Here is a 24098-nt window from a genome sequence, read left to right on the forward strand (position 1 = left end):
AGATTTATCTCAAGAGGAAGCTGTCTAAAGCTGGGTTTCCCTTCTGTCACTCATGAACAGCTCCAGCACTCTTGTGGGACATCCTCTTCCCGAAAAGCAAAAATGAAAGCGACAGAGAGCCAGCTCTGGGTTTGTGAGGCTGCCAGTGAATGATGGGACATATTTGATCTGGGCCACCTCCTGCAGTTTACACATGAATAATACATGGAGAGAGAGCGTTGAGCAAGAAGCGTTTCTCGACATCAGAGCTGAAGGCAAACAAACAAGCCAAAAAAACTGGTCATATGGCTTTAAGATGAGACGGTTTAATGGGATGTTTTCCAGGAGTCAGTGTCATCTACAGAGGCAAAAAAAGGACACAAATGGCATCCCTGTGATGGCACAAAGTGTTTAAAAGAAGTAAGAGTTACATCTATCTCATACAGTGAAATATCAGCTCTTCCCCTGCTATGATTGCACCTTGTTTATGCTGGCTTTTATGACATTTTTAATGGCTATGCAAATATTTGTTTAGAAAAAAATGCACATTCTGCATCAAGATTTAATAACTGCAGATGAAAGGGCTGCACTGGATGGATTTGGGCCAAAATATATATGCATCCATCAGTTAAAGTGAACATCCGGACCACTCAGTTTACCTGGTACAGGTCTGTTGGTTGTCACCAGAGTTAGAAGCAAACAAAGAGAAGCAGCATTCAGGTTTTATGCTCCACATATCTCCAAAAAACTCTCAGCGAAATCCAGGGTCCTTAAAAGTGTTTGTTCTTCTGAAAACAGCGGTCTTGCTATTTTAGAGCTCCTTTTTTAAATACGAGGTATGTGAATTTAACCACCAGGGGGCTCTCAATCACAGTGAAAAGCAAAAAAATGACACAGAGGGTAGTGGGGAGTCGCGGGAGTGATTCCCTGCTCCATGGTGTTTTTTTTGCCCTCAACTTCACCTGGAAGGCACAGCCCGCCCTCCAACCACCTTCCAATCACGCGCTAACTATCTACCAATCACCACCCTATCGAGCGAGTGAGCTTGCCACTTTCCCAGACAACTATGCTAGCTAACTTGCTTGCTAGCTTCTGCATGAGGCAAAAGTACAAATATTAGCTACCCTAAGTCAAATCTGAATAATGACACAAATCAAAACAAACAAGCAAACTTCAAGGCAGCTTAAGACAAGGTAGCGACATGGTAGTGTCTTCCAGGTGGCTTACACTGGCTACTTGGCAGGAAGCTCATTGGTTGTGGATAACTGTAAGGCAGCTAGGCATAGTTAGCCCTTTCCTTCCACACTCTAAACCCGATTTAGCTGACATTACTAATGAGCACGAGTAAACCAATTACCTTATACCACTTTAGTTTTCACACAAGCTGATACTAAAGAAGTCAAGTTGTACTAACACAGAACCTTAATTTTATGCAGTAGGCATATTAAGTGTATATTAGTAGTCTACTAAAAATCATTAGTTCACATAAATTAAGTCTAAGTTGTATGACATATCAAGCTAAGTTTAACTTACCTAAAAATATATGAAACTAGAAAAGCAACCAGAGAGCGCAGACCTTTGCCATTAGTCCTATCTCCCAATTGTGAAGAATCTTTTAAAAACATTCCTGGATCCAGACGTTGATCCGGATCACTCCCAAAATTTAATTTGCTGATTACTCACTCCCTGGTGGGGTGGAGACACAGTGAGGCAAAGCTTTGGCTTTGCTACATGTGGACTGTCATGATGAAAGCATTGCCTGTTGGTGCCAACAGATTCACCGACAGTCTCACCCATGGTTTTTTTGAAATTTTGAAATAGCCCCCCCCCTTAAAGAACTAAACATACTGTTATCTCACCTTAACATGATCATTGCATTGCATCTTTCAGCTGAATAATACAGACAACTAATTTGATTTAGTAATGTCAACGTTTTTTTGACAAAACATGAAAGAATAAGTAATTATTGCTAAAAAGTTTAATTAGAAACAAAATCCAGGTTTACAGTGCAGGCTGCCCATGGTATAACCTAGGTAGGTTATATACGTGCCGCCTAGAAGGAAAATGCAAACTTTGCCTAACTGCCTTACAGTTATCCACAACCAACAGGCTGTCTGGCAGGTAGCTAGTACACATAGGCAGCTTGGAAGGAAAGCACTACTTTACAGTTATCCATAACCAATGGACTTCCTGTAGTATAAGCACACTAGAAGACACTAACATGTCCCTACCATGTCTTCAGCTGCCTTGAAGTAAACTAGGCTCTATATAAAAAGGTTCTAAGCATCCAAGAAGGCATCTAGATGTCTACTATATAAATGAGCTGGGTTGATTTTGTTTGCTTGTTTATTTCATTTTGTGACATTATTCAGATTTGACTTAAGCTAGCATAGTTGTCTGGGGAAACGGCAAGCTTGCTCGCTCAGATGATGGTGACTGGTGATTGGATAAGAGGTTAAGTTTATGATTTTACCTAACTGGAAAATAGGTGGAGGGTAGGACGTGCCCTTCAGTGTTAATTTCATCGACTGAAACTATGACTGAAAATGTTCGTCGACAGCCTTTTTTTCCATGACATAAACTGGACTAAGACTTAAAAAACCAGATCTTTTATGACTTAAACTAAGTTTAGTTTTCGTCAAGATGACTAAAACTAGACTAAGATGTAATGTAGTTTTCGTCAGACATCTGCATCTGTAGCTATTCTGTCTCTCAGCTGTAGAAAGCAGGGACCCCAGGTTCAGCAGAGTGCAGAGAACACACTACCATGATTTGGTAGGTTTAGGTAAGAAAATAAATGCTAAAATCTCATCACATTGATTGGACTCCAGGTTGTCTGACTCCTGGCTCCAATTAACTCTTGGAGAAGTCATTAGCCTACGGGTTCACATACTTTTTCCACCCTGCACTGTGAATGTTTACATGGTTTGTTCTATAAAAACATGAAAACATATCATTTTTTTGTGTGGTATAAGTTTAAGCAGACTGTGTTCATCTATTGTTGTGACTTGGATGAAGATCAGAACACATTTTATGACCAATTTATGCAGAAATCCAAGAAATCCCAAAGGGTTCACATACTTTTTCTTGCAACTGTATATGTTTTATCCAGATCATTCAGTTTTATTTTAAAACATGAGAACCTTATACAAGAAACAAACACAAGAGGGAGCTCAAGGTAGAGAAATCCATGTTTTTTCGCAGTAATAGTAAATCAAATCTTGTTTTAAAAAGGGATTTTCTGGTCCAAATTTAAAAAAGGTGTTAATGTGTGCCAAGTGACTTAGAGAGCTCTTGTATATGTTGCTGGCATTAAATATAATCTTGATATAGATGGCAAATACATGAAAATGATGTGTTCAGTATCATAGTATGCAGGCGTACCTGATGAGAGCATCCGTGTGGTTCTCAATCAGCGTGGCCTGGTTCATGGCCCTCAGCCAGGTGTTCATGTCCTCCTGGGTGTCAGCGCTGAAGTAATACGTCCGCATCCCCGTGTGCTCCGCCTGCGAGCCAATCACAGAGCTCTGCTTGTAAATGTACGAGCGCATACCAGTGTGGCTAGCCTACAGGAAGACAGAGGAGAGCGGGTCAGCCATGTGGAGAAGTCAGCGAAGAGGAGGAGCTTCACGGCAAAGGGACGGGGGGAGATTTCATGCTGTCCAACAGGAGAAACAACATCAAGGGCCACATGAGCATCGACCAGAACAGAGAGAGAGCCAATGAGGGAAACCACGACAGACAAAATGCCAGCCAGGTACGACCAACAAAGCCACGAGTTTGGACCAATGAGAGGAAAGATTCTTTGGTACAATGGAGAAAATGTGAGTGTCAGAAAAGTGGACCCCAGATTTTCCTCACAAACCTGCTTGTTTCCTTCTATTTCAGCTCAAAAAACACCTAAAACACATCATATGGTGAATAAAGATTTAAAAACATCCTCTGATTGCACTGATTTTTCTATTTCCATCTGTGTTTATTACAAAAAAAGAGTGAAACATCAATATTATGTCCTGATATAGCATAGAAATGCAGCTGTGCAAAGTGGCAGTGAGAAATGAGAGCCTGATTAGGTTCCACTCAACGCCACAGTGATTGTACTCAGTGATTTAAGTGCCAAGCTCATGATGAGCATGTTCAAGTTTAAGATGGATATGTCTTTATATGCACGCTGAAAAAGGCCATTAGTCAGTGATATCATGCTCTGTTGTAGAGTAAAGAATGTTTCTGCACTGATTCACCAGTCTGCAGAGGATCAGAGGAATCACAGTGAACTATGTTCAAAGGAAAACACTACAGAAGCATTTTAGGTAAGCTAACAGGTGAGCTAACAGTTAGAGTGTATGAGTTACTTTTTTCTTGATGCAATGCAATGTCTGACTGCAAACTACTAGAGATGTAATGGTACTGTTAATATCGCGGTGACAGAAGTGCTCTGGTGTCTTCAAGTTTACCATCAGCAAACCAGAGTGAAAAAAAAAAAAAAAAAAAGATCCCATCTCATTCCACTCCCAGAAGAACATTACCGCTCCCATCCCAGTCTCCCTTTTGTTCTACTCCTGTCCCATCCCGCTCATTTAAATAGTTAAAAATATATATAGGATGTGTTAGCACCATCACGCTTAACTCCCATGAACTTTCCAAAAATTTGCATCTTTCCTGCAAGTTCTGACTGACCACGCAGGCGGCCTAGCGGTTTAAGTACACAGCCCCGGCACGAACCCGGCCTGTGGCACTTTCCCACTCGTCTCTCCCCAGCTCTCTCATCCCTGTTTCCGATTCTGTCCACTGTCCTCTGCTGTCAATAAAGGTATAAAAAGCCCCAAAATAAATCTTAAAAAAAAAAAGAAAAAAAAAAAGGGTTGTTGCTTGCATTGTTGGAGGAAGTGTCGGCTGTAGCCGTGCTGTTTCCAGTGTTGTAATTGTAGTTCGTTTGACTTGCATCGCAGTGTTGGTGCACTGAAAGAAAACTAAGTGCTAAGTGTGCTCAGTACATGGTGGTACATTCATTTTCTGCTGTAAAAAATGACTTTATGTGCATATTTCTATGTAAAAATTGTTCTAATGTTACAGTTCCTGCTCCCGCCCATTCCTGCTTACATTTTTCCTGTCCCATCCCAACCATGTGATCAAAATGACTCCCATCCCATGGGAAATTCCACAAGAATCCTGTGATCTTTGGGAATCACCAATAAATGTCAGCCTCTAGTGCACGCCGTGCTTTTTGCTTTCTTCATTGTCCAGGAAGCACAAACAGTTTACAGATAAATAGCTGTAGCAAAGGGGCAAAAAGGTTATATCAAATATATAATTTCCTCTATGTAAACTATAAAGGTGGAAACCCATCTGTAACCTTTTTTTTTATTGACCTGATTTATTCAAAGGCGTCAGATATTACAGCATGCTGCTTGATTTCAAACTGTAAAACATAAATGGCATGTCAAACACACCACTGCTCCTCAAATACTCTGATTATAATTTGAAACGTTATTCTAAAGAGGCTTATGCGCATTGTTGTTAAAAACTTGATCTGAGGATACACAATAGTGACAAATGAGAGGGACAGAGAGAAGTAGTGCCAGTCTAATACCTGGTTTCATTTGGTGTTAAATTACACCTTCTACTGCCTGTTGCAGTTAGCTCTTACCTTTGTTGATTAGGTGTTATTTGTAATGAGGCAGATTTGCATCTGAGTGGAGGAATTTTGCACCGAATTTTGAATACTCCTCCTCATTTACATAAATGTAAACTATAGAGGGCAATGCTTGCTCAGCTGAGCAGTTAGCGTGCATCTTGTATACAGTTAGCATGGATTTCCCCTTTGCAGTATCAGACGCGGTCTTTTTGCCATCTGCACAGCTAACAACCAAGCAAAAACAATCCGACAAAAAAATGGCACACACTCAAACCTTGCATACTGAATCCAGTGCATTTATTTCTCCATTCATTGCAACACTTCTTAATACTCACACTACAGAGAAAACATGGAGTGAAGATGATTCTGTTGCTCTTTTACTCCTTAAAACACCCTGGACCTTACATCCCGACAGAGATCTTGAAATGGCACATGCTCCTACATCTCACCGATGTGCTGAGTTAGAGCTGGAGCTCTACTTTATACTCTATTATGTTGCTGTGAGTATACATTTTGGCCTCTATCTACAGTGCTGTCAGAAAGTGTTTGCCCCTTTCCTGATTTTGTTGTTTTTTTTTTTTTTTTGCACATTTGTCACACTTAAATGTTTCACATCATCGAACATATTTTTCATATCAGATAAAGATAACCTGAGTAGGTACAAAATGCATTTTTTCAATAATGATTTCCTTAATTATTGAAAAAAGTTATCCAAACCTACCTGGTCTTGTGTGAAAAAGTCACTGCCCCCTAAACCTAATCTCTGGTTGTTCCTTTGGCGGCAACAACCACAAGCAAGCTTTACAATAACTGCCATGGTGTCTTTCACATTGCAGTGGAGGAATTTTGACCCATTATCTTTTACAGAATTGTCTTATTTTTTAGATTTACATTATTTCTAAAAATGATTAAACAATTAAGAAATCCTGAAACCCTCTTCTTCTGCCATGAACCATTCAGCATAAAGTCGATTTTTACCTTAGGTAAGCGTATTATTTTGCTGATTCCATGAAGTAACTACTTTATCAGTGAAGTCTTGAAAGCAGGCCACTCTTCGCTGTGTAAAATTGTGCTGAAATAAATTATTTGGGTCATTTTTTCCACCACTAAAATCACATTTCTGTGAAGCTAAACAGCCTGTCTTGTTTAATTATCTCACCAAACATAATCCAGCTTTTAGAGTTTTTTTCCCTCTTCATCCTGACCTGAAACTATCACATTAATTTCTTGTTTTGGGACTTTTTCCTGATTTAGTGTTGATAAAATTTCTGGCTTGTTCACCCACTGCCTTTAAGACTTTCTCAGCTCTGAACTCACATTATCACCGTGGAGAGATGCCACAACAAGTTTAACAAGTCATAACTGACTTTAGCTGTTAGAGCAGGCGGCTGAACCACATGAGTTAACAACCTCCTAAAGTCTGAGCTTCTATTTTTGATGCATTTTTGGTTTCTCCCACTTATTTTGGGCTCTGATAAGTTTAAAAGCTCAGCCTTGTCTCTGAACAGGAAGTAGTTTTACCAGAAATGATATCCACAAATCTCCTGAAGGTCCTGTTTCTGCTGAAAATCCAGCACTGGATCAGTTTTGGAATATATGTTTTATACTAAAGTTTCAGAATTTCTAGGAAATTGTCCTGTCTGAAATGCGAATATTTCCAAGCAAGTTCCCAAAAATATCCAAACAAATTCCTTTAAATTTCCAAGTGAATCTCTAAAAAAAAAAAAAATTTTTAAATTCCTCAAAATTTCAAAGTAGATGCCTCCCAATTTCTTACAAAATGTTCAAAATTATAATTTTTTTTCACACAAATTTGTATGAAAATGCCTAAAAATCCCAGAAAACTATCTTTAAAATAGATTTTCTATATAAATGTCAAGAATTCATAAGCACTATACTTTCAATTAAACTCTCCAAAATTTATGGGAAAATTCCTCAAAATATCCATATAAACGCCTCTTAAACATGTCAATTCCAGAAAAATTTCAAAGAAAATTCCTCTTTAAAATGTTTCACCAAGTTTCCAAAAATATCAAATACCTTTCTTCCCAAATTCCCATAAAAAATGGCAGAAAATATCCAGACAAATTCTTCAAATTTTCATGTAAATCTCTAAATATTTTCAAGCAAATTCCCCAAAATTTCAAAGGAAATGCCTCCTAATTTTTTTTCCAAAATTTTCCAAAATTCAACAAATCTTTGTTTTCCCTGAATTGGCATGAATATGCATGAAAATCCTACAAAACTATGTCCCAAAAACCCAAACATACTTTTCCATGAAAAAGTCAAGAATTCATTAGCGACTTAGCCACAATACTTCCAATCAAATTCTCCAAAATATACAAATATAACCATTGGAATTTCCATGAAAATACATGAAAATTTAGGGGAAAATTCCTCAAAATATCCATATAAACTCTTAAACTTCCATGTAAATTCCAGAAAAATTTCAAACAATTTTTCCAAAATTTCAAAGAAAATTCCTCTTTAAAATGTTTCACCATCAAGTTTCCAAAAATGAGAAATACCTTTGTTCCCAAAATTTCCATGAAAATGTTGTAAAATTTCCAAACAAAATCTATCAAACATCTAAACAAATTTCCCACGAAAATGCCAACAAATATATGAGCAACTTTCCCCCAAAACTTCCAATAGAAGTAAAAAAAATATACAAACACCTCACTAAAATTTCTATGGAAATAATCCAAGCCAATGACCCAAAATATCCAAACAAACTGCCAAAAGAATCCATGCTAATTTCACTGCAAAATATTTCAAGCAAACATCTGAAACTTCAGTGGAAATTCTGGACAATCATCTCCAAAATTCAAACAGCAGAAATTATGAAAAAGTTGTAGAAAAGCCAAATGTCCTCATATGTACATGCCGGGTCTGGGAAGTAAAATCAAATGTTTAAATTCTTAAATCACTTCAGCCACACAGTGATACCTGTCTAAACTGATTTATTAATCATCATTATTTTCACTGGACACAAAATAAACATTTGTAAAGAATATAAAGATTTAATAAAACTGTGGTTGTGGCGAATGGCATGCTGCCTGTGTCAGAGTGATAAATCACCAGTCTTTGTCCAGTGCAAACCAAAACTAGCTATAATTTCTGCTTTAAAAATACACTCAAACATCTGACAACACCAGGCAGGCTATGTTTACGGTATCAGAGATGTTATTATGACACACTGTTATCATCTGGCTGAAACTTTTAAAGGCTGTTTTTGAGGCTTTAGGTCTGCTGTTTTGATTTTTAGGTTCTGGACACTCATCAGCAGCATTTACGGCTGAAGTAAGCATCTATATTTAACAAAATAAATAATCTGAGGTTCCTCAAACTTGCATGTGTTTGACTGGTCAGCAGAAAACAACTCCACAGGTTGCCAAAAGATGTGAGAAGTAGAAGTACCAATTCCTGTCACTAAGCCAAAATAGCGCCTATTTCTACCCTTTTTTTTGTTTATGGTCAATATGGCGTGTTTACATGGGACTAATCATTTATTTTCGGTGGGAAAACACTGTTTAAATACTACAGTATATAGATATAGAATTATTATTATCACCCACTTCTATGTCAGAGCTTTCTGGTCAACTTTATCTACTACTAACACAACTCTTACTCTATGTTTTTAAATTTATAATCAGTATGCCTCTTTTCCATACACCTTGTTTTAGTGTGAATTTAACAGAAAGAATGTACACTAAGGTTATAATCCTGATCATAGTGCCCTTGTGTTACTATTGACCTGCCAAGGCATCAAACCCGTACACTTTTATAAAACTCCCATCATACAGCGTAAGTTTTGAATCACTAGTGCAGTAGCAGAGTAACTGCAGCAAAGAGAAGAGAGAAAATGAGAGCTGTTTCTCTCTCAACATGTTTTGACTGAGCTGCTCTCAGTCTGCTGGGATTTTCATCAGTAGTGAAGCTGCTTTCTCTGCTTCTCCTGCTGTAAGATTTCACCCTGAAAGTTTGTTTTACTTTGAGGCTTCAGAGAGAAGCGCTGGGATGTTCACTTCTGGATAATTCATAGACTCAGAGTGTTCTTGCTTCTGACCTTGCTTTTTTCCTCTCTCTCTGTGATGACACTAAAACAGTGATTGGCAAGCTTTCATGAGACAGCTGACGAGGGCAACCGAAATGCAAATGTTGATTTGTTAATATCGGAAAAAATATGCATGCTGCAAAGCAAGAGAGGATGTAAATTATAGTGCAAAGGTCCCTTAAAGATTCATGGTATAAACCTGCTGCAAAGGGGAGAAAAGTGCTGCAAAAAGCTGGAACAGCTGAAGTAAAGTGCTGCAAATACCAAAATGACACAGGAGCAGGGGCTGTGAGCCAGGCCTTCTTGTCCATCATCAGTGCCTGACCTCATCAATGTTCTACAGAATGAATGGACACAAATTCCCACAGAAACACTGAAATCATAGTGAAAGCCTTCAAAGAAAAGTTGAGACTCTTATAGCTGCAAAAGGGGAGCCAACTCCATATTAAGGTGCATGTATTTCAATACAATGTCATTACTGTGGAAGCCTATTTCTGCCAAATACAAAATATAAATGTCAAAGTATGGCAGTTCTTGGAAAAGAATTCACAAGTCATAATTCTGAAATACAAGGTGGAAATTATGAGATAAAAAAGTCATAATTATGATCTTTTTATCTCATAATTTTCACTTTAATCTCATAATAATGACTTTTTTTTCTCATAATTTAATTTTTTATCTCTTAATTTCAACTTTTGATCTCATAATTTCAAGTTTTATCTCTTAATTTTTACTTTTTATCTCGTAATTTCGACTTTTATCTCATAATTTAGAATTTTTATCTCGTAATTTTGACTTTTTATCTCATAATTTAGACTTTTATCTCATAATTTCAATTTTTTATCTCATAATTTCAACTTTTTATCTTATAATTTCAACTTTTTATCTCGTAATTTCGACTTTTATCTCGTAATTTCAACTTTTTATCACGTAATTTCGACTTTTATCTCATAATTTAGACGTTCATCCCATAATTTTGACTTTTTATCTGATAATTTTGAATTTAATCTCAAAATAATGACTTTGTGGCGCGCCGATAGTTGAGTGGTTAAGGTGCGTGCCATATACACAGGCGACCCGAGTTCAAATCCGGCCCGTGGCACTATTTCCTGCATGTCTCTCCCCGCTCTCTTCCCTGTTTCCGACTCTATCCACTGTCCTATCCAATAAAGGCAAAAAGGCCAAAAATAAATCTTAAAAAAAAAAAAATATGACTTTGTATCTCATATTTATGAATTTTCATCTAATAATTTTGACTTTTTATCTGATAATTCTGACTTTAATCTCATAATTTTGATTTTCATCTGATAATTTTGAATTTTAATCTCAAAATTATGACTTTTTATCTCATATTTATGACTTTTCATCTGATAATTTTGACTTTTTATCTGATAATTCTGACTTTAATCTCATAATTTTGACTTTTTATCTGATAATTCTGACCTTAATCTCATAATTTTGACTTTTTATCTCAGAATTTTGACTTTTTATCTCACAATGTTGTCATAGGATTTTCTTTGTTTTTTATGGCCAAGATTCCACATTTTTCTTTATTGAGTGGCAGAAATGGGCCTCCATACATTTTAATACATTCATTTCAGCTGTTACAGCTCAGTGACTGTTTTGGGCTACAGTATTAGCCACTAGAATAAACAAACCGGCTGAGACACATCTGCACTACAGTAAAAACATCAGTAAGAGTGCAGCACTAACAGCTGTTTTAATTAATAGCATCTGAGTGTTTTGGATCCTTGATAAAAAGTGTCCTTGCTGTGGAAGTGGGTTATTAAAGGACTCTTTAAAGACAGACACCCTCCATTGTGTCGAGCTGTGTAAATGTCCTACTTTTCCCTTCTCTTCCTTCCTTCCTTCTGTGTTTCCGACGTCGGGATGGAAGACGAATGAGAGAACCCACTCGACAACAGATGCATGCAAATGAAGACCAATTAAAGCTTAAATCTTCCCTTCGCTAATTCACTCCCTGAATAATGAATGCAGGATAATAAGAGTGATTGTTGTGGTGGGAGCCACTATGGCTGTAACATGATATTACCATTATTATTTGGTTTATATGCTGATGAAATGAGCATGATTCTTCAGCAATTTAGCTCCCTGTCTGCAGAAATCACATGCAAACTTGTGCGGTCCAGTGTGCAAACCAAACAAGCTCATAAATAATGCAAAGCGGGATTGTCACTTGTGCCGTTCTCTCCCTGTTAACTATGAACTCAGAATAAACCCCGACACACAGATGCAGACATGTAACAAACAAATATAAACGCTCCCTCTCCTACAAGCCTCCGAGGTTCTCTCTTAGCTTGCCAAGTCTCCTCCCCTCTGAGTGCACGGCTGTCTGGCTGCCGAAACAAGCTCATTCCAGACGCTGCTGCTCGCTCATTTAATACATCGATATAATTTCCTCACTCCGTATGCCTGAGTCTGCACTTGACCCCGATCCTGGTACATATTTTAAGATGTGGGATGTGATTGCACCACTCACTGGGTCCGCCCAACTTCAGATAACCTTGTGAACTGGCTCCAGTGTGATGGAAGAGAAAGGGCAGTATGCATGAGAAGAGGCACGTAATGTGCTCGGAGATTGACTTTATTCTTTCATTTCAGTCTGATGCAATGAATGATGTTAGAAATGTTGTATCAGGCTATTTTTACAGACTGCGTTCTGCTTTTCTTCTCCAAAATCTAGCTCACATTATTCTCCGACACGCCAGCTCTGGGAAGTAATTCCACTCACTGGATCCCGAAAAGCTTGATGAATAGTTTTCAGTCTTGTTTTCATGGTTATGTAATCAAACAGTACAGCAGCTGATTAAACGTGTCACTTTATATGATGTATACTATCAGCTGGCACACTGTAAATGCTGGGAAAAGCTCAGAGTTGACTGCATTTCATTAGTCAGGAAAATATTCCATTTGAACCTGCTCCCTGTCTGTCTGAACATCTGCTAGGCCTGAAGTATTCCCAGCAGGGCATTCCACTTTAAAGTGAGTGGCCTTATGGGTATTAACCCCTTTTTGCTCTCTGATTGGTCTGCTGACCCACCAATCAAAGATCCCAGTCTGATTCCAACCGTTGCTGGGCTGAATTCAGTTAGACAAACTTTATTCAGAGTTTTTCACTACAGAAGGTGTAAAAGGTGTGCTTGGAATGTCTGCTAGAGCAACTCATAAACGTCAGTCTACAAGTCTGCAAATGCAGCCGACCTAGCAATCCAACTGTGCAAAAAAATTACCAGGTACTCGGTTTCTAGGCTGTTGTTCCATCGTGCACTTCCTGAGTCATGTAAGGTGCAGCGTGAATCTGCTAGTATACAGTTACAGAGTCAAGGTATGACAACATTAGATATTTCACGAAAACTTAAGCGTGATCATCGTACTGTGAAGAAATCTGTGGCTGATTCAGAGCACAGATGGGTTTGTGCAGATAAAGGCATAATGAGGCCAGACAAATTCATCAGATTAAGAGAGTAGCTGCTAAAATGCCATTACAAAGCCGCAAACAGGTATTTGAAGCTGCTGGTGCCTCTGGAGTCCCTCCAACCTCAAGGTAGGATCCTCCAGAGGCTTGCAGTCATGCATAAACCTACTAATCAGCCCCCCCTAACCAATGCTCACAAGCAGAAATGGTTACAGTGGGCCCAGAAATACATGAAGACTCATTTTCAAACAGTCTTGTTGACTGATGATTGCCGTGCAACCCTGGATGGTCCAGATGGAGGAGTAGTGGATGGTTGGTGGATGGCCACCATGCCCCAATAAGGCTGCGATGTCAGCAAGGAGGTCATGTTTTGGGGCGGGAATCATGGGGAGAGAGCTCGTAGGTCCCTTCAGGGTCCCTGAAGGTGTGAAATTGACCTCTGCTAAGTAAATAGAGTTTCTGGCTGACCACTTTCTTCCATGGTACAAAAAGAAGAACTGTGCCTTCTGTAGCAAAATTATCTTCATGCATGACAATGAACCTTCTCATGCTGCAAAGAATCCCTCTGTGTCATTGGCTGCTATGGGCATAAAAGGAGAGAAACTCATGGTGTGGCCCCCATCCTCCCCTGACCTCAACCCTGTTGAGAACCTTTGGAGCATCCTCAAGCTAAAGATCTATGAGGGTGGGAGGCAGTTCACATCAAAACTGCAGCTATGGGAGGATATTCTGACATCTTGCAAAGCAAAAACTCAAAAAACTCACAAGATCAATGTGAGATACAAGAATTATGGAGGTTAAATCAAAGAAGGGATCCTATGTTAACATGGAACTTGGCCTGTTAAGATGTTTTTGATTGAAATAGCTTTGATTTCAGTAAATATGACCTCTTAATGCTGGAAATTCAACAAATGACCATTTTCAGTTCTTTACAACCTATAAAATGTTTTAAACTCTGTTGTGCTTAATAATGTGGAACAGTGTATTTTGAGGGGTTTTTTTTGGAACAAAAAAGTTATCATTGGAATTTGTTCAATAAAATTTGAATTCTGCTCTAACTGGTTATGACTTGAAAATTGAAATGACAGTCATCTGCATTGACTTTTTAGGAAAATCAGAGAAAAATATGATTTTAATAATAATTTGGAACATGGTGTAGACTAAACATAGGTCCAATTGTGAAGAAACAAATCTGGAAATTCCACGTTTTCAGCAACAGAATAAAAGTTCCTTCAACACGGCTCAATCAGCCTGTCAGCTTCAGCTCTGTGTGTGCAGGTGTGTTGGATGATGGGAAACAGGCAGGGAAACTGTTAGCAACCACTCATCCAGGAGAAAAACAAGTGTTGGATTCCACATAAAACACCCTTAAAAAGTCCTGACGAAAGGAGCGACAGCATCCTCAGGAAGCAGCTGTCTGAACAGTCCGGCTCACTCAGCATCAGCGGCCTGACAGACGGCCTCCGAAAGCTTCAACGGGACAAACTTCTTGATGACAGACTGAGGACTAGAGAGTGTAAGATGTTCTGGCATGTGCAAAGACACTGGCACGCACAGCCACTTTAAAAAAGTTTTTGTGCTATAAAGGTTAAATCACCTGAACTAAACCCCAACTTTAATCACATTATAAAACACTTATTTCACTCATAAGTTATTTTCTGATGGTGTTCTGGCTTCACAAACTGGTTAAAATAGCTTCGTGGTGCAGATAAAGTCACAAGCACACACACATGCAACCTCAACCAAACCATTACATATTCTTTCCTATTCAAGAATGTCAAAACACACAAACACAATAGTGACAGAGTCCGGCTCACACAAAGACACGTGTGGCCTAAAATAACACGGTCTTTCTTTAACAGGAATGCTGAGTGGCTCATTCATCGCTAAGTGCGTGACCGCCACACCTCCACACTCATTTCACACACAGCTAAGCCTCTTTCTCTTCTGTATCTGTGTGGGTTTTAGTGCCAGTTTTAAGAGTGTTCTTTATTGTTTTCTCTATTGTGTTATTTGTGTAAAAAAAAGGGCTGAAATAGTCCTCTCTACACTTCTATCTGTGCTCTATTTCCCTGCGTCTAGCCCTCATAGCTTCCTCCCTCTCCACCTCTCGCTTCCTCTCTTTATGTGCCCTTCATTTTCCAGCCCTAATCACTTCCTTCCTTTTTCTGTGTTCGCTCTCTTCTTTAGCCTTCAACCTGAAAAATATCTCTCACTGCTCGGCTTATTTTCCCCGTGTACAGCCCTGTGGACAAACACACACAGATTTTTGTCCAAGTGCTATTTAAAGAGTCATTGTGCTCATAAAGATAAGCCTTAGCAACCATGGTCGATAAGGTAATACCCTGCTAAAATTGCAACTAAACAAAATTGAATTTACACTGAAAAACATTCAAATAACACCAGTAATATTATATGAACTTAAAGGGATAGTTCAGTATTTTAGAGTGGGGTTGTTTACAGTACTTGGCAAGTATAGAAGTAACTGCGATCTACAAGGAGAAACAAGCTGGAGTGCAGATAAGGAAACAAGGCAATGCCAAGAGGGCCTTTTGCTAGAGAAAATATGGCAGAAAAAAAAAAAACAAGCCAAAACAAAATGAAAATGTACACTGCATTCAGAAAACTCACAGCTCTTAACTTTTCTGTCTGCAGGCCTCTGTTTTGGCACACCATATGCATTTTCTTCCAATTCCCAGGAGGAATGAAAGCAAGGCTGTACAGACATAAGTTGTATACCAAGTGAAATTTAAGAGGAAGCAAGCCACAAAACGTCACAGTAAATGTATGCAATACTGCTCAGCATATCTGCTTGCAGCACACAGGACCAAACTAAAAAAACGGAGGGATTTTTATGGCATGTTTGACATGCCATGTCAGGATTCTTCTATGGAGGAGAGTAAACAGAGGAAAAAGGTCTTCAGATGGAGTCTACACAAGTCTGAAAGAGAGAAAGTCTTTGGAAAGTAAGAAGGAGAGATAACAAATTACCTGGTGTTGCAGGTGTGTGAACTATGAGCTAAAATACACAAACCCGGAGAGCTACAACTCAGTAACAACAGTATTTCAGGACCTTTCTGTTTGGAGGATGCCAGCACTGGCAGTCTGCAGCACTCACCATACACTTCCTGAATACTGTTAGTACTTTCTTCAAATATCTGCAAAATCAAAATTTACTTAGCCAAAAAAAAATAAAATAAAAAATAAAAAGGATCATAAGACTATATACTGGTGCACTCAAGGCAGAGGTAGCTGGTGTGTCGACATAGTTCTAAAAAGGGTTTGAATACAGAAAGGTCAAGTTTGACCAGGTTTTTTCAATATTGCATTAAAATTGTGAATATTAGTGATATCTAGCAGTCATATTCTAGATCAGTGGTTCTCAATGTGGGGGTCAGGACCACTATACACCAATTTTACCTATGTTAACACATCTTTGCCACTTAAACCCCATTTTGTCCACTTTAAACCCTTTCCACCACTTTTTTCTGCTTGTTTTTGCCACTTCTAAATCCATTCTTGCCACTCTGCCTATTGTTGCCTCTGTCGACCCATTATTGCCTAACCACTTTTTAGCCCATGTTGCTTATTTCACTATTTGTTATGCTGATTCTTGCCAGTTCAGAACATTTTTTGAATCCCATTTCACCAAATTTTCCAACCATTTTTGCCACTTTAAACCATTTTGGCCACTATATGCCTGTTTGTGCCACTTTAACCCATTTTTCCTAATTTCTTGCCACTTATATCAAGCTTTTGCCTCTTCTTGCCCATTTCTGCTACTTTTAAAATCCAATTTCAGCACTTTCCCCCCCCAATTTTTTTGCCATTTTAACCCATTTTTCTTCAGTTTTTAAGAAAAAGAGTTCACATTTTTAAAAAGGCTATTTTCTACGGCATCAAAGAACAAAACTGTATGTTTGTTTATTTGATGAGAGTGCCTATTACTCAGGTTTACTATAAAATATGGTTATCACAACTTAACTTTACAACTGAAGATGATTTTGCTGACCTCCACAGTCCCCCAGGGCAGCCTTGTCTGCACATGACTATTCCTGATAGTGCATGGCAGTGTTCAACCACTTTCATGTACACTGGGGGTTGCTTGTCCCTGGCACCTTTATTTTGGGGGCTGCAGGCTGAAAAGCCCGAAAGCTCAGTTCTGGCAAGGACTTTCTCTGATAGGTGGATTAAACAGTGTCCCAGTCGCTGTATAAGAGCCAAAAGTAACAAAATTACAGTTTAAATGATATCTCCATTTTTTGTGGTTGTCAGATGATGTAAATATGCACCGTGCTGTAGCTCCATGTAGTTGTCAATGGTAGCTGCCACTGTCCTGAACTCATTTTGCCCCCAGGCTGCCCATCATTTGACTGAAAAGCTACAAATACATACAACCCCATTCCCAAAACACTGAACTACCCCTTTAAACTCTGTCTGCTTTGAGACAAATACTCAGTGTTCAGAAGTCCTGTTAAGATGGTAGAAAACAGCATTTTTCCACTTAAGCTGCCACTGCTTCAGAAAAAAAAAAAAACATAACTGTGGGGCTACAGCCTGCCTCTAAGGTAAAACATCTCCTGCAGCTTTCTGGACAACGTTTTTCTGCTCCTTATTTTTGCAACAGCAGTGTGAGGTAGCTCAAAATGACAAATTGAAGTCGTTCTCCACGCCGTCAGAGAAGTGCATGCTGGTACAGTAGATGTGACAGATGGGGGAGACAGCACAAAGATGGACGATAAGCCCCACACCAGATAAGCAGAAGATTCATATTAAGATAATGAGGATAGGGAGACAGAAAGAGAGAAGGAGGAAGGGGGAGGAGAAAGAAAAAACAACAACCACATCAGCCACAAAGACAGGTTATTCTAAAAAAAAAAAAACATGCATCAAAAACCAACAAGGAATATACAAGATCTGCTGTATATTCTGCCATATTTGGACCCAAAAAAGCCACACCGACAACAAAGATAAATAACGTTCACACGTGGCAAAGTGACAGCACATTTAAAGGGAGAGTACCTATTTTTATGGGAGGACTGCCACTGGATGGCGTGACACACTCACAGGGAGGGAATGAAGTCCCCGTCAGGCAGCCAACCAATCAGAACAAGAGAGGGAAGAGGATTTGGTGAATTATGGGAAGAGGTTTAGTGGATGGGAGGTCGTCGGTGCCCGAGTCCGGTACACTTGTGTTCACACTGGCCAAATGAAATCAACTTTGGAGGCAAGTGTACCCAGATCCGGGCCTGAGTCCCTGATGTGAAAGCACCCATGTTACACCATCTTTGAGCTGGAACTTGAGCTTAAATAAAGTTTCAGTTCAGTTCAATACAACTGACAGACTGGGAAACAAGGATAAATGGCTGAACTTGGCATATCTTGTTCTTTTATTTGATTGTTCTGTACAAATAGATGAAAAAAATCAAGCATGACCTTGAGCTGTGGACAAGAGAAACCAACTGTTTCTAGGGGACCTGAGGACCTTGTGCATATATCTGTGTTTCAATCAGTGAGTAAAGTGGAATCACTATGTTGTTTGGTATGTCTATCACTCAAGTGTTGGGCTGCATTCAAAAGACTCGTGCCCTCAGGGAACGGAGCAGCTTCATTCTTTTCCAGAGGAGCTTGCTTGTCTCAATAACGACACTGACAGACATTCAGTGGTAATAGACGTCGCTGCAGCAGGTGCTGAGTGCCGCATAAAGCTGAGTGGTGTTGTAGTGGGTGAGTACGGAGAAGAAAGACTGGGAAGGATTGGTTTTATTAACTGCTTTGCCACTGTTACTTCAAAAAAGGCCAAGTCTGACTAATCCATCATTAATAGGAAACTGTTTCTTGCAACTTTTGAGGGAATGGAATAAAAAAAATATTCATTTTACTGATCATTGTCTGAAAGTCTCTATCACAGGGGTGTCCAAACACATGACCCTCCTCTCTAATGCACTCTATTTGCGTTGTGTTAATGATGTCGTGCCCCGTCGAGTATACAGTATTACGTACAAGTGTTTCAATGGATCTATCTAACAGAAGAAACTGGGGCACATGAATCAATTAATGGTGTTTAATCAGGTGCAGAGGACTAACGTTTCATCAGAGTCAAAGACACAGGTTAGTCCTCTGCACCTGATTAAACGGCAATTAGTGATTTGTGTGCTCCAGTTTCTTCCTTGTATTTACCTGTTCGATAGATCCATTGAAACACCTTTGTATGTTGCTGGTCCTTTCTGTGAGCACTGAGGGGCTGAAGCGCAAGAGACCCCCTCTTTATACAGTACATTTGAGAAACCATTTAAGTGTTCTTATTCATCTATATTTGTATTAGAGAAACCATACGATTGTATTATTTTTTTCAAAACCTTTTGCTTATCTGTTGCACCTTTGAATGTTTGTTTCAAGCTTTTGGCCACTAGATGGGGCTAGAAGCACCTAAACATGTGTTTTTCGACTGTATATTCCTTAGCTCAATAATATTTTTTTGCATCCTAAATATGCAAATTTAATACTAGCTTATTAGCAATGGTACATGAAAATGTTTTTACGGATTTTTACCTACGCCAAGGAGTTTATGTGATCGGATGGGTTTGTTCGTTTGTTTGTTTGTTAGCAACATAACTCAAAAAACTGGACGGATTTTGATGACATTTTCAGGAAAAGTCAGAAATGGCATAAGAAAGAACTGATAAGATTTTGGGAGTGATCCGAATCACCATCTGGATCCAGGAACTATTTTTAAAGGATTCTTTACTATTGGGAGATAGGGCTAATGGTGGAGGTCTGTGCTGTTACCACTTTACACCAGGAGATGGCAGACATGAGTAACTTCAATCCCTGCAGCATTTTTTGGTGTGTTTCTATTCAAAGTTTTGGAGTTGTTGGAGTTTGAAAGACACACGCCCGGTCGAGGAGTCAGAGTGTAACAGAGAGAAAGACAGCGAATTGTAGCAAGAATACTCACAATGCTGGGAGGAATAGAGGAATATTCGCCCTCTGCCATGACTTCCAGTCATCCGGTGAGACCATGGGTGAGACTGTCAGTGCATCTGTTAGCACCGGCAGGCAAAGCTTCCGCCATGACAATCCACATGTAGTGAAGCCAATGCTCTGCCTCACCGTGTCTACACCCCACCAGGGAGGGAGTAATCTGCAAATGCCATGGTGGGGGGCACATGGGGATGGATCCAGGAATTTTTTAGAGGATGCTTCACTATTGGGAGATAGGGCTAATGGTGGAGGTCTGCGCTCTCAGAGTGCTTTTCTTGTTTATTATGTTCGTGTGTCCTTGTGGCCGCTTTGGGTCGCTCAAGAAATTTTATGGTGACCATCTGTGTTTCCACTAGGTGGTCTGGTTTGATTGAGTATGGTTCAGTGTAGTAAACCCAGAAATCGTCTGCATTTTCACAAACACCCGCACCCGCATTTGGTGGGCCACCAGCTGGAACACTTCATCCTTGGCGCTGTCCAGTTCACTCTGCACCCCCACGCTGTTGTGTGGGGAGAGATGATTCTTTCAACCGATCAGCAAACTGTGGTATGTCTATGGTTTGTGTAGCTCCACCATTTAGGGGTGGATAGGTAAGTTTGGCACCGCTGGAAGAATAGTCTTATTAAATCTAATACGCTAAAGGTGAGGTTTGTCAAAGTGGCCCCCTTAACCTTATAAACATGGCCAAAATTGTTGGTACCCTTTTGTTCAAGAAAGAAAAACCCACAATGATCACTAAAACAACTTGAAACTTAACACACTTTTTACAAAACGCTCCAGTTTTGTCTCATCTGTCCAGAGGACATTGTCCCAGAAGCTTTGTGGCTCATCTATAAGCATATCTGCAAAATCCAGTCTCCCTTTTTTGTGATTTGCTTTCAGCAGTGGAGTCTTCCCCAGTCGTCTTCCATTAAGTCCAGTTCGGCTCAAACAGCGACGGATGTTGCGCTCTGACACTGATGTACCTTGACCTTGGAGTTCACCTCTAATCTTTTCGGAAGTCGTTCTGGGCTCTTTGGTTATTATTCGTATTATCAGTCTTTTCAATTTGTCATCAGTTTTCCTCTCACGTCCAGTGAGGTTGGCTTCAGTCTCATGGACCTTAAAGTTCAGAATATGTGCAACTGTAGTAACAGGAACAAGCTGCTTGGAGATGGTCTTACAGCCTTTACCTTTTACATGCTTGTCTACAATTTTCTCCACTGTCCTGGGACAGTCTCCTTAGCTTTCTGTGGTCCATGTTTGGTGTGGTGCACACCACGATACCAAACAGCACAGTGACTACTTTTTATCCTTTACATAGGCACAGTTAATTTTCAGTAAATTCTCATTAATTGTTACTTTTGTCAGTTTTGAGTTATTTCAGTGACCACTACGGGTTTTTCATTCTTTAACGGAAGGGTACCAACAATTTCGTCAATATGTGTCAATTAAGTTTGGACACCCCTGCTCTGAGAATCTGGTTGTAGCAAAAAATACAAAAAACAAAAAAGAATTCTTAATACAAAACTGATTCATAATATGAGTTTACATAACACATAAATTAAGCTTGACAATGAAGATCAGGAAACAGTGGTGGATGCAAGTACAAGAGCTGACATTCAACAGGTGTTACAGCAATCTGTTAGAAAGAGGCAGCTGGCTCCAACTTCTTGATACCATGTGTTGTCTCTGGTTTTAATCATAAAAAAACATAACTAGAGTGTGCAAAATGCTGGAATTTTGCTCCTATTTTTGTGTTTTCTCATGATCAGGTGTCCGTGCTCTAAAAAGGTGCCCTGACGGTAGGGAGAAAGACAATTCAGCTAGAATGATCACAAAGCAAAGCAACTAGTTTTTACACTTTTAAAGGAAATAATCTTTTTGTTTTTGTCTTTGTGTTTTATTCCAAAATAATGAACCAAGGGTTGCTACACACACTCCAAACATAAAAAACAAGATAAAACAAAATACACTGCAGAAAGTAAAAAAAAAGGATGAACATCATCAGCATAGAGGAGAACGTAGAACAGAGAGAGACGTACCTTAAAGGCATATTTGCGGCTGATGTGGTCCTCAGGTCCCACGGGTGAAATGACATAGCTTGGCAGAGGGATACTGCCGAGGACTGACTCCTCTCTGCTGTCTGGAGAGAGAGAGAGAGAGAGCGAGAGAGAGAGCGAGAGAGGGAGAGAGACATGAGGAGAGAATAAATATCACTTATCACCTCCTAATTCCATCACTGCCTGCCACCAGTGCCTTGACACTCAAACACCCTCACACACACACACACACACTTGAGCTCTCTCTCATGCCGTCATTCATACCAGAGTGTTGTGCCAAACAGTAAATGACCACTCTGGTGTCCCTGTGTCACAGAGCTAAAGCTGGCAGCCAGACGCCATTCCTCTGATTCCCCCTCCATCCGGTTTACTGCTGAGGTCGCAGAGCACACATACACAGGCACGTGTCCTTCAATGATGTAATGCAGTCCTCAACCTTCCACCAAAAGTCTCACCTCTCTGTGCTTTGTGGAGGTTAGGACTGCTTGTTTACTCCCTCAAAAGATTATTTTTATTCAGCTGCAGAGGACTAACATATCACACCAGCATTTCCCACATAGATGATACTCAGGTGGGCCACTAAGGTACAGTACTGTGTACAACTTTGAGGCATGTTTGGGCCAAAATTGAGGCTGTAGTATGGCGTAGATGTGGCGAGTAAGCTTCCTCCAGGAAGGAAGATTGACACAACCCTGGTCGTGCTCTGGATGTCCTTGCATATTACCAGGGGCATGAGAAAAAAATCCGCTGCAAAAATAACAAAGTTTACAACTTTAAGGTGGAGTGAGGGGTGGATGTGACAAGTTAGCATGGCCTAGCATGGATACCCTCCAAACTGGTAGTCAGGCTGCCATGAGCACCTGGCCATGCTGTGGATGCAGTCTCTGTGCTCAATACTAGGGTCGAAAAGGCCGGGACAAAAGAGATGATTGAACTTGGCTGCCAAGCGTCGCATGTGTGTTGACATGTGTCGAGCTTGACTCAGCCTCCCCCAATGAATCCTTAGTGCCCAACATGCCTAAAACATATGTACATTTACCGCCACCAAAGTATAGCAACCGGCCATTTTTTCTTCTTCTTTAAAACTACAGTATACAGATTTCCAGTTTATAATGCTAACATATAGCATGGCTAAACAAAGCAAAATATAAAGTAAAAGACAAACTGGTATTGGATCAATGCATCAACACTTGTACTCACTGTATTTTAAACTTATACTAGACCTACGTCCAACCACCTTCATCTAAACTGTTAATCCCTGAATGAGAGAGGACATTTGTGCAAAATTGGTAGAAAATCCCTCAAAGCTTTCTTCAGTTATTGTGTTAACAAGTAAAAGTGTGAAATGAGAACCAATGGACTTAATCTTTAACTTACGACCACAAAAATCTAGTATGATTATCCTTGAGTAAGCGTGCCAAAAGTTTGAAAAGAAAAAAAAAAAAAAACTCAAGTGTTTCTTGGTATTTTGTTCACAAATATTGGACAAACCTGAAGCCCAATAACCATAATTTAAGTTTGACTTACACCTGCTTGAATCTTATCAGTTTATCAGAGAAACACTAAAAGCATTGTCCAGATGTCATGTTCACAAAAATGGGTCAGATGGAAAGATGGATGGACAAATGAAGAGATAACCCGACCACACATCATGCTTCCAGCCCTGGCTATCACAGGTGCAGAGTGCTGATGTTCCTAAGTATATGATGTCACACCTGATTAAACACAAATTATGACTGAACTAGTTAAAAAACAAGAAAACAACCAGAAAACAGTCAGTGCTGCACACTACAAGAGCAGAACAACAGCAGTACTGGTAAGCAGTGCTAGCGCCAATGGCCTCCAGTCCTTGTTTCACATTTCTTAGCTGAATGTCATTACTAAAGGCTTTGTTACATGTGAGTTAACCTGACATGGCCTATGCATGACTTATTCCTCTAAGCCCTAAGCTTTTTTTAACCATT

At 39.6% G+C, this 24098-nt stretch overlaps 1 protein-coding gene across 11 annotated transcripts in view; it reads right to left on the reverse strand.

Annotated features, from left to right (window-relative positions):
• plekha7a (pleckstrin homology domain containing, family A member 7a) overlaps positions 1 to 24098 on the reverse strand; it is a 287077-nt gene that overhangs the window by 50900 nt on the left and 212079 nt on the right. For 8 of the 11 annotated variants that reach the window (XM_041794816.1, XM_041794819.1, XM_041794814.1 and 5 more), the window contains 2 exons: positions 22117 to 22217; positions 3364 to 3545 (listed from right to left, as the gene is read on the reverse strand). In XM_041794816.1, the coding sequence (XP_041650750.1) occupies positions 3364 to 3545; positions 22117 to 22217 (283 nt within the window). Of the gene's footprint in view, positions 1 to 3363; positions 3546 to 18129; positions 18395 to 22116; positions 22218 to 24098 lie in introns of those variants that run through there. The other 3 variants (XM_041794817.1, XM_041794825.1, XM_041794824.1) reach the window with 2 other exon arrangements.

This window comes from Cheilinus undulatus, linkage group 9 (assembly GCF_018320785.1).
Source record: "Cheilinus undulatus linkage group 9, ASM1832078v1, whole genome shotgun sequence".
NCBI classification, from domain to species: Eukaryota; Metazoa; Chordata; class Actinopteri; order Labriformes; family Labridae; genus Cheilinus; species Cheilinus undulatus.